Source organism: Triturus cristatus, chromosome 3_2 (genome assembly GCF_964204655.1).
Source record: "Triturus cristatus chromosome 3_2, aTriCri1.1, whole genome shotgun sequence".
Classification (NCBI taxonomy): Eukaryota; Metazoa; Chordata; class Amphibia; order Caudata; family Salamandridae; genus Triturus; species Triturus cristatus.
Genome location: NC_140584.1, coordinates 735,704,710 through 735,716,254, shown reverse-complemented (window position 1 = coordinate 735,716,254; position 11,545 = coordinate 735,704,710). Strand labels below are relative to the sequence as shown.

General features: G+C 45.5%; 1 protein-coding gene across 2 annotated transcripts in view; it reads left to right on the top strand.

Moving 5' to 3' along the window:
* The first annotated feature begins 335 nt into the window (after window positions 1–335).
* GLS (glutaminase) overlaps window positions 336–11,545 on the top strand; it is a 932,984-nt gene continuing 921,774 nt past the window's right edge. For both annotated transcript variants that reach the window (XM_085648790.1, XM_085648791.1), the window contains exon 1: window positions 336–727. In XM_085648790.1, the coding sequence (XP_085504916.1) occupies window positions 474–727 (254 nt within the window). In that variant the 5' untranslated portion in view covers window positions 336–473. The remainder of the gene's footprint in view (window positions 728–11,545) is intronic.

Here is an 11,545-nt window from a genome sequence, read left to right as displayed (position 1 = left end):
TACCTTCCGGTCGAGTTACACTATGTATAACGGCAAACAAAAAATCTGCTCTTTCACCGGAAACAGCGCGGCTCTCGGCTGCATCGAACACTCGAAATCCATTCTCAATGGCAAGAAAAAGAAGACATGCAACAGGTCTAGCTATTCCAGCCAGTCACCCGGTTAGTGACGACATCGACTTTGCAATTCCCTAGTTATAGAACGCTGCAGCAGAAGTGACATCACATTGGACGTTTAACGTCAGAGGAGGGCGGGGGATTCATGGACTTCAACCAATCTAAATGGAGCTATGGTGACAGCTACAAATAAACGGCCAATGGGCGAAGGATAAGGGCGGGTTCGGTATTGCTTATACATGGATCGTAATACAAGTCTGCATGTCAACCTTGTAGTGAGCTTGGTTAGAGGTGCTTAGTTGCTAGTGCTTTTGTCTAATTACAGACGCGTTTATTGCGCGTTACAGCAAAGACGGTATGCTGCGTCTAGGCAGTTCGGTGGGTCTCCTTCGGGGGTTGATACGGCCCACTCTGAGATGTAGCGCTGTTGCACAGTGGCTGGTGAGAGAGAATGCCGGGTCTCCACCCGCCCTCGCTCCGTTCTGTCCCGGGGACTCCTGGGGACAGAGGGCGCCGCTGCTTTGTTCCGTCAGGAGGCTCTGCAGCAAGACCGAAGGGAGCTCAGAGGACTCGACTGACAGCACTAATCACAAGGATGTGGCTGACGAGAAGTGAGTACATGGGAGGTACCATTTGTACAGGGTGGTTGTGGGCGCATCCACTGTCAAGGAAAACAACGAGGTGTGCCAAAAAAATGAAAAGCTAGCGCTGCCTGACCTAAGTGCGAGACTTCTAACTTGATTGAACCGCCGCGCGCGAGGATAGAGGGTTGAATGTAAAGAGACCTCTAGGGTATGTCTGTTTCCTCATGTGACGCGTGGGTGTCTCTTGCTCTTCAGCAGGGGGTGAGGCCCGAGGCCTATGGGATTGGCACCCAGGGCGTGTAGAGGAAACAGTGGACTGCCCATGCATGTCTCGAGGCACAGTCTTTATTAGTACGAAGGCTTAAGGGAACGCGTGGCAGCCGCACGCCTTGATCCTGATATTCCGCTGCTCTACGTGTATCCGACAAGGTCACCGCCGTTGGCGATGAGTCACTGTGCTCTGCTTTCAGATTGCGCTCGTGTACGAGAGTAGCTTCCTGGCGGTCCACTGACATCTTAACATAGCACTATGCAAAGTGCGACCACCATGTGCTATAAGCATGCTGACGCTAGTTATCCATGGTAACTATGTCAGTAGCGACTCTTCCCTGCAGCCCGTTACTATTTTCTTCTCCCGTTATGATACGGCGTAGTTTGGGTGCTAAATACATCTTGGGTTTATTGTGGGACTTGACATACTTGTGTGGGTGGGTACCTTTGGTATAATAACTGCTGATAATCCTGGCATGTTGACTGCCACTGTGTGGCCTATTTGCACGGGAGGGAGCTTCTTCTAATTTTTGGCGCCGCCCCCCTCCCAGTCATTTGAGCAGCTCCATCGAGGAGAGATGTGTATGCGGCCCACGAGATACCTCGAAAAATGTGCGTCATGTAAAAAGGTCTGTCAATGACCACACTGTGCAGGTCCCTCGGCTGTGCTTAAACAGCTTGTTTTTTTTAATGTCTGGCGTGACCTATTTCCAATTATTTAAAATGTTCCTAGAATGAGCTTTGACTTCACCCAGAGACGACTGTCACTTTATGCTACTGGGTCTATGGTGTGTATCAGTCTGCCTTTTAGTTTACATTGCAATAAGCGAGGGGCTAATTTAGATCTGAAAAGTAAACTCGTTCGTCCCACTATTTGTCACATCCAGTTTGAATTCTAGTAAAAAAACAAACCTTCTTTGCCACTTTTTCCTCTCATTGCTAAGTCCAGTAGGGCTGGGTTCAGTGCGGCACACGCCATTTGTCCGTTCAATGCATGTAAAAGTGTTTGTGAATGCCTGTGTTTACCGTCATAGACACATTAAAGCCAGAATCAATGACTTTACCGCTGCTTGTTAATTTAGTATAGCGCTAACCAGCACAACAAGCGTAAACTGTTTTTCATTGTATGCTAAAAGCACTTAGCAAAGCTTTTTAAAAAGTTGGGGGTAATTAACATGTGCAGTGTCAGTTATCCACAAAATATGTTAAATACAACCGTAAGATACACCCTTTTGTTTACTGGAAATGAACTTATTTTCTAGTGCTAGTTGGTGTATACTTATGTGTATTATAAATGCATACTTTGTGTGCACCCATATGCATCATATTCATGTTGATTAGTTTGCTCGTCACTGCAAAACTGCACATGTATTTCAAGAAAACAATACAGGCAATTATCAACTTTTATTCATACCTTCCATGCAAGAAAATTGTTTTCGAAGTCTTGCACGTTTATTCTATAAATTTGATTTCTGAACATATTAAGCCAAAGTTTGACATTTCTGATATATTACAAGCATGAATGGGGAAAATAGTTCAGTTTGCCTTCCAGAGCTCTCTGAGGTTTGTTATGTTATATTTTTAGTGTTTTTGTTGGTTCCAACACATTTATTGTTTTAAAGTTTTTATGTGAACTGTATCTATGCGAACTTTTATGGTAGCATTTGTTGAATAGAGAATATGATAAATCAATATATTGTTAGTGTTTTTGTTGGTTCCTACAGCCAACCTCTTTGAGAGGTTCAGTGCTAAACATAAGCAACAAACTAAGTAAATATTACCATAAAATCTGAAAAAAGAATAATTGGAAATTTCCCTATTACACATCGGATCGTTTCCATAGATGAAGGGGCAGTTGAGCTTAGAAGTAGTTTGGCGCTAACATTTAGCGAAGAGTCAGAGATAGCATTCGATTACAGCCTGATCGGAAAAGACTGCTTGGACCTGTTTTTTGATTTCGAGGTCGGGTTTTGATGAATAGTTACTACACAATCTGACTTCTCTGTGTAAATCGAAACTTGGGGGGTAGAAAAGCATTGCTCCTAGAAATGTTTTTTCCCTGGGGAGATTTATCTGCTGGTAAAACCAAAGTACTCCGATTGAGGTCCTTCCTCATTTGTTAGAGAGGAGTGAATGAGTGGTTTGTGACAGTCACTTAAATACCTGAAGCCGTAGAAGTAGCTCCTCTCAATTACTCTGGTTGTTTCCTCGCTCTGTATATTTACCTGTGCAAACCCTCACTGTGTGACATGCACTATCAGATGATTTTCAGGCGAATTCCTAGCACTTGGAAACATGCACCATGTTTAGAACATAATAAAGCACTTTATACCTGTTTTTCTCTCGATCACTGTGAAAACACTAATGCTGATGACAGTTGCTATAAATTACATGAAAGGTAACCTTCTAACGTATTGTTGTTATCATCTCCTGGAATATTAGTGGAGTGCAAAAAATATACCCTAACCCTGCCCTACTGGATCACATAAAAGGTTATGATATAGTTTATTTATAAGAAACGTGGAGCCTAGAATCCTGTCCCTTGGTGGGTTTTAGTGAAGTATAAATCCCAGCACAAAAGAAGCAAGGTGGGGTGCCCCGCCGGGTATCTTGCGTTGTACATCAAAGGTAATCTAGACTATACCCTTATTCGTGTGGGTCTAAAGTAGATTTTGTGTTCTCTCTGAAATAGAGTTCCCTAACATAGTTGACCATGTACCTAAAACCATGGTAATCTGTAACATGTGTACACCCATCTGCAGCACTTAAGAAGGTGACAGTGCAGTCACTTCTGGATAGCCTATGTAAATTAAGAGGGGACTAGCGGACTTTAATCTGCAGCGATTTCAATGTAAACCTGTTCTTCAGAGACGATTCAAGAGGAGGGACCGCCTTGGACAACAAATGTTGAAAGATTCCTTAGCTGGCTACTATCATTGAAAGACTGGATAGCCTAAGTATAAAATTAATGTCCTCACTTAGTGCATTGGGCTTGCAAATTCTAAATGGTCTGTTTGCAGGAGGCAACCCTGGCACTTAAACACACTTTTCACCAAACAAGACTGCAGTACTGGATTGTATACTGGTTGCTGTGCAGAAGTTCAAAACAATAGAATCATTCAGGTTCAAGGTAGTGATCAAATACCCCAACACAAAAATATAATTGCAAACTCAAAGCTTCACAAATCAAGTTCTATTAGGTGATCTTGCTGATGTTAGCCTTTTGAAGAGAATAAGATGATCATCAGCGAACTATAATAACTACCCAGAATATTTAAAGAAAATAGCTTTGGCTTCTCGATGGGATAATAAAGTGAATCTATTAAACTAATGCCAAGGAGCATGTCCGCCATAATGGAAATCTAAATAGGCCGTTTATATCAACAGAGCAGAAAAAACCATATTGCGCCTACAGACCAAGGGGTATGAGGGAAGGAACAAAGTGGGGTCCTTACTAGCACGTCAACTACGAGCAAAACAGGAAAGGGAATATATCAAACTTATAGTAATCAAGTTTGGATAAAACCAGCACTGTCACCACAGTTGTTCGTTGGGTGGATGTACCGCAAGATTTGCTTGATTTATCTTGAGTGTAATAAAGGAGGTTGAGATGGTTGCATTCACTTGATAAATGAAAGCAAGTTTTTTTTTATCCATCGGGATACCAAGATTCTTAACCTTACTGGCTGGAGGTGTTAATGTACCTAAGTCAGAAAGCCAGGAGGACCGCGTCCAAAAGGAAATATCCCACCCAAAGAGAAGGACCTCTGTCTTGCTGGAATTCAATTTGAGACAATTACATCCATCAAGTCACGGCTAACATACAGTCATTAAAGTTCGGGCAGGTGTTGTTGGAAGGGTGAGAGAAGGACACAACAATTTGATTGTCATCGGTGTAGGATGTGAAGGAGAAGCCAAATGATTTACTCAACACTGCTAGGGGTGTCGCATATATATTGAACAGTGTGGGACTTAAAGATGACCCCTCGGTGACTCCATACAGCAGTACAAAAGGGTCTGACTCAAATTAATTCAAGGATACCGTCTGTTCTCTTCCACTTAGGAAGGAACTGAAAAAGGAGAATTATGAAAGAGGAGCATGCTGGACCAGATAGATAAAAATGCTCAATCTTGTAAATAAATGAAATACATGGGCCAGGACTAGCGTACAATCAGACGTACTGTGACACAACCTATACTTATCCTATACAATTCTATTTTGATTTATTTGCCATTAGCCTTCTATAAAATCCTAATTTATATATATGAAATCCATTACCATACACAGAAAGGGTGCTTATTATTTAACAAGATATCAATATTACAGAAGATACATAAATGCATGAGATAAATTGTGGAACTTTTTCAGTGGGCCCAGGACAATAAGGGGTTACTGGGCTCAGATTGGGGCCTATTGCCGCTGCTGTTCATGGGCTTTACCTTACTATTAAGCCCAAAACTGAACATCAAGAACACCTCTTTAGCTCTTGACGCTCAGAGTAACGAAGTTGTGCAGTCCAAACCTAACTCAAGTAAGCGGTTTGAGGTTGTACACTTAACACTCAATAACCTGTCGCAAAAAACAAATAATATATCACTGTCCAGCCTGTACTTCAATTTGTATAAGAACATTACTTTAATACTCAGGGCCGGCTTTAGTGCTGGTGGCGCCCTGTGCGACAATGTTTGTTGGCGCCCCCCCCATGACCACCTCCACAACGGATTCTCTCACTAGCACCCTTTAACAGTGACCAAGTCTCCGTAACCACTCTCTCAGATGCATTGAATTAGTTACAGCACCACTCATACCAGTGTAGGGTGTCCGAGCACTTTGCATCACACGCACATTACACAGAGTCAATCATACGTGTGTAAATCAGTGTATAGGAAATGTTACATAAGCCAAAGGACTAAAAGTGTAGGGGTCACATGTCATCCATACTGGTAGGCAGTATAGTTTAGGAGTGCTTGGTGTGGAGAAGCACAAACTCCGAGTCGAAAAAGAAACAGCAGAGTTGGGAGTTTTCTTTAAAAATAAGAATCGATTTCTAGCCAAATTAACCCTTTTTGCAACATTAATCAATGATCTAATAATATATACTTTGCAGTGTGTATGCAGTTCTAGGATGAAAGTTAATAGCTCACTATCCTATATTAGGACTTTAAGTTATAAATTGCAAGTAACAAATTGATGTCTCTTTTGAAAGCATAACCTGCTGATGTGTTTACATCATATGCACTCTGTAATCTACTTGGTACACCTTCTTTGCAGCAGGCATATTAACCCTCTGCCCTAACTTCACCGAAGTCAAAACCTCAACTATACAAAATGCTGATCTCTCTCCAGGAAGATAATTTTTTTTTTTTTTTTTTTTTTTTTTAAAAACCTTTATTTGTGCATAGTAAAAGAACAAATACGGGCCTACAACCATCAGGCCGGCCACAATACGGTTGAGCACAGAGACAAACAATACATCCCCTGTGCGGCAAGGTCAAGATTAGCAACGATTCAGGATTCATACACTGGAGGGATCCTTGACACCGGGGGAAGGAGAAGTGAAGGTTAATTTTAAGGTTTTCAAAAAAAATTTTTTATCGAGAATAAAGTCAGTAAAGGATAGAAACAAGGAGATTCGAGTCCGCAAGTCGGCTTCATACACTGGAGAGCAGCAGCATCATTAAAACAGCCATAGAAAATCCCATACAGTAAGGCGATGCAATTAGATAACAGGATCATCACAGTAGCAAATACGCACCCCCTAAAAGCCGCCCCCACTCAATCCACCCCACACCCGGACCCCGAATCGAAACAAGTATAGCGCAGAGACATGAAGAAAGAGGCCCATAGAACTAAAAGAAACAGTAAATTACCCCCCCACCCTACACCAATGCGGAGGCTATGGCCTACCCCCCCCCCAGCATAGTGCCTGTCGCCCAATGAACCCGAAATATAGACGAGAGAGAAAGTAGGAATAGAGTAAAGAAACTAAGAGAAGAAAGAAGAAAGGAGGCGGGGAGGAGCCCACGTATCCTCAGGAGCGCCCGACACCACCGGCCAACCAAGCCTCCACACACTGAAACCCCACTACACCCGAAGGCGGTCGTGGGAAGATAGCATGTAACACCACGGAAATGAAGGCAGACAGATCGCGACGAGTGCGCACAACATAAGTAGACAATTCCCGTCCCAGTCCAGCCCGGCCGTGAAGCCATGATGATAGAAAGTAATCTAGCCCTGGCCCGATCGCGGGCGTACGATTAGACCCGCCCCCTCGTGAATGCCCCTCATCCCGAACAGACAAAGACAATATGGCCACTTGGGAGAAGATGGAGAAGTAGAGTCACAAAATGGCCGCCGATCATCTATGGAGGTCCCCTTGCACACCATATAAAATCCAGACCTGGCTTGTAAAGTACATGAGTTCCACATAAAAGGAGTCATAGGCCACCGTGAACGGTTCCTCGAGGTCGCCAGGTGTAGTTCAGCTGGAAACTCCTGCGGGCACGGTGAGGCAGGCAGCAACAAAGCAGGCAGCAATGACCGGGGAAGCAAAGTATCTGCCATTGAGCAGGAGAGCGATTGATCCCGAGCGCCGGGAAAGCCAAATGCAGACACCAGTGTAGCACCGTTATACCCAGTCGTTGCTTCCCCGCAGGAGGACCACAGCACTGGCCGACTCACGTCTTGTTGATCACAAACGGGGCGCTCACGGCCCGCAGCAGACAGTGTAGAGCCGAACCGCTCACTCAGCGTTTGCAAGCCGACACACAATTGCAGACGAAAGTCCCGCAGGGCAGCCAGAACGGAGCCGTATGTCAGCGGAAGCTGCGTCCCCCCAACGGCAGCAATCCGGGACGGCACTGGGGAGCTGGAGTCTGGTAGAGGGAGGGCGAAGCGGGCAGCGGGCGAGACCGGAGCATCACCCCACAGCAGCGAGCAGGCAATCAGCGCCATGTTTTACCGTTGAACGGTACCGTGGCCAGGGGGGGGGATCGTGACAAGGAGGCAATTCCCAACAGGTCTGCGCCGCAACAGGTGAAAGCCAGCAGTCTCTTCCCCTCCCTCGGGCTCTCTTTGCAGCCGACTAGACCATAGAAGAAGGGGGTCTGCAGCCTTCCACGGCGTGATCCACAGAGCGGGGTAGGAGACCCGCCACACCGGGGCTTACCCTCTGGCTCCAGCCCGTCAGATGCAGGGTACAGGAGGTGTCCGGGCGTCTCTCTCCCGGCTCTTCTGGCGACCGTACGTGGCGTGAGGCGGGATCGGGACCTCGGGCTCAGATTTGCACCAGCGGGTCCGGTGACTGCGACGCTTCCAGGGGGCCGGCCGAGGCCGCAGTAGAGCAAGGGTCCAGGGCGGGGAACAAAGGCACCAAAAACTCCGGCATCCTGGCGGGCTAAGACTTCGGGAAAGCGGCGGCGCAGTCAGCGCGTCGTCGCACGCGTTGCACCTCGAAAATCGGCAAGGATAGGAATCAGGATGATAGTCCGAGGCCAAGGGCCGACGGAGCCGGGCGCTCAAGCGACTGCTCCAGTCGCCATCTTGGCTCCTCCTTCTCCAGGAAGATAATTAATCACACGAGTTATCTTGACATTTATGTGAGGCCTGGTAATTGCCGGGGGAAAGAAACGCTGCAGCAGGTGCTTTAAAAGCATAATAAACTTTCAAACCCGGCGCCCCCAGGAAGACAGCACCCGGTGCGGTGGCACCGGTCGCACCGCCCTAAAGCCGGCTTATACACATTGCATTTACTGTACATAATCATTCAAGGGCACTATAAGGGATATACATGTGTATTTTAGTAATCACAGCAATCCATGAGTTGCACAAGGTGGAGGGGGCGAGAAGTAAGGTGGAAGGGGGGCTTCTGTGGTTTGGTTTTACCTTCTGCCCAAAGGTCTTGTATGAAGTCCCATGAATTCTATTGTTCCTTTCCCCCCCACCTCCACTTTTGGAGTCGGACAGTACTTTTCAGTCCTCAACGGTGGTATGTAAAGGCTGGCCTGGCAACTCCTTGCTGCCCGTCAGTCTTGCCACTTCTGGTGGTGTGGACTCTGCATGGCCCACTGTGCCCGACTTGCCTGTTCTTCTTCCCAGCCCTACTAACATTGGCTGCAGCCCCTGCACCAGCCATGCTTAGGCAGGGGAGCATAAACAGTGCCTGTAGCTGTGATGGGGTGGCGGTCATGCTGCTCAAGTTCGGGCGAATCCTGCTCCTCTAATTCTTCCTTGGACTAAGGCAGCCCTCCCACACCTAAACCATTCTAGGAGCCCACCCCAGTTGCAGTTGTGGGCAAGCAACATCTGATATTCTCGTCTGTGAATAAGGGATCGGGAGCTGCCATCCTTCTTGGCACAAGGAACAAATGATGGACAGAATGCTGAAAAATGCAAACATTCACTCCCAGTCACAAAGAACTGCTTTTAATCCATCGTTCTTTTGCTCACCACAATCAATCAATCAGGGATTTGTAGAGCACACTGCTCACCTGTGAGGGTCTTGTCTCGGGGCGCTGAGGTGGGGGTTAGGGGGGTACGGGCAGCTCCGTGGTTATCCGAAGAGCCACGTCTTGAGGTCCTTGCTACACCACCCAGTTTGGACCCACCCATATGCAAATCAGTCTCAACTCTGTTTCTCAGCCCGAACTGCCAAGTTGGGTCCTCCCTAGATCGGAAACAAGCATCCTAGGACCGGTTTCGGGCATCAGGCCTCATCAGCCAGGCTAGCTTGAATCCAGTGGCACAGTGAACACGGGACCCATGTCTTCTCTCTTGTGCTGTGAGTGATGGTATTTTGGCTGATCATGTGTGGACATAAGCCTAAAAAGGCTTGTGCTTCAGTGACACAGGTGGTGGGCCAATACCTTGTTTTCTTTACATTCTTTATCTTTTTTTTTTTTTTGTTTTTTTTCTTTTCTTTTCTTTTTAGTTTAAACTGTGTCAGGTTACATTAATTCAATGGCAATGTTGTTTTTTCTTTCAGCCAGTAAGACTCACATTTTCATAACTGGTGCATTAAAACTGCAAACGGTTTCCATACGTGTTCGAAGTACACCTGCCTGCTAGGAAGCCACTGTATTGTTCCGTTAAAACTATATGCAATGTTTATTTATTTTTTTCTTTGGAAATTTTATTGCAAGTATGTTTAGGCAGCGGCAGAATTTAGATTTCTGTTTTTTGGCACATGCGTTCAATAAAAACGTTTTGACAAGCAAGGGTCTTGCTTTGGATCTATTGGCTATGCCATTGCAATTTGCCAATGCCGCGCAGCATGGTAATGGGAAATGCTTTCTCCCCAGGATGCCCAGCATGCATCAGCAAAATGAAGAATAAAAGATGCAATGACGTGACTGCTGTTGCTGGCGAGTCATTTTGTAGGTGGGTGCAAGCATCACCATACATGCGTGTGCCTACAGAATGACGAGAGCACAATTTTCTTTTTTTATTTACTGATCCAAGATGGAGATTGAGTGAGAAGGGCATGAGGGAGAGAGCAAAATGGGAGGGTGAAGGTAGAAGTCCACGAGGGAGAGAACAGCATGGAGTTTTGGGTGCAGGGTAGTTTGGGTGGGAGAAGCACATGAGAGAGCGAGCAGTACATGAGGAAGAGCAAGCAGCATGTGAGTAAGAGTCGTGTTGGTATTTGGCAGGGAGAAGCACATTAAGGCGAGAACTTCCACTTCCACGTAGTTCCAAATTTAAAAAAAACGGTAGTTCCCTAACATTAAGCAATCGTTACATTTAGTGAAGCAGCTATGCTCTTGGAGAAAGCACAAACGCAAGAAGAAGGAGAGAGCCATTGAATAAAAAGCAGGCGAAGGAGAGTGATAATATAAGATACCAATGATAAGCAATCGGTGGACTGGAATCCCACTCTTAAGTTCACAACAGGTCTTAGGAAACCAGGCCGCTTGCGCTGTCTGGTAGGTGAGGCCTAAAGATTTTCCTATTGCATAACCTGCAAGGCAATAACTCTTGGCTTTGTAAATGATTACATCTGCTTTGTTGTATTGTATCTATCAGAAAGAACTAGGTCACTCACCCACTCCTCGTTCTGAACAAACAACTCTATCACAAACTTAAAAAGATACATGGAAATATATGTATGTATATTAATGTAATGTGTGTAGTGTTCAGTAATACATTTGTTGAGGTATTCTCACATTACACAGTTTACAGTCAAAGTAATTACACTGGTTTGGCCTGCTTACAGTTTAGTAATCTAAATTTGTTTCACTCGTGCAGACACATTTTTTCCCACCAACTGTTTTTTATTTTTTATTTTAAAAGGGCCACTCCTGGCTTTTATCTCATTGATCTCGTCTCTGCGAGTCATTCTGTAGTAGAGTATGCTGTGTAAGCCTCTGCTACTCTCCGCCCATACTTTTCATTGGCTGGTGTCATTGTCCATAGTAAATGCTGGCTTCAGATTCATTATGAGGCTTGTTAGTCCCGCCTTGTTGCCATTTGTTACCGCCCATGAGGACTCGATCTTTTACTGTGTCCTAACTCGTGGGCTTTCATTGCCAGTTCTGAGAACTATTTACTTCATCAAGGGACACAGCACGCACGGG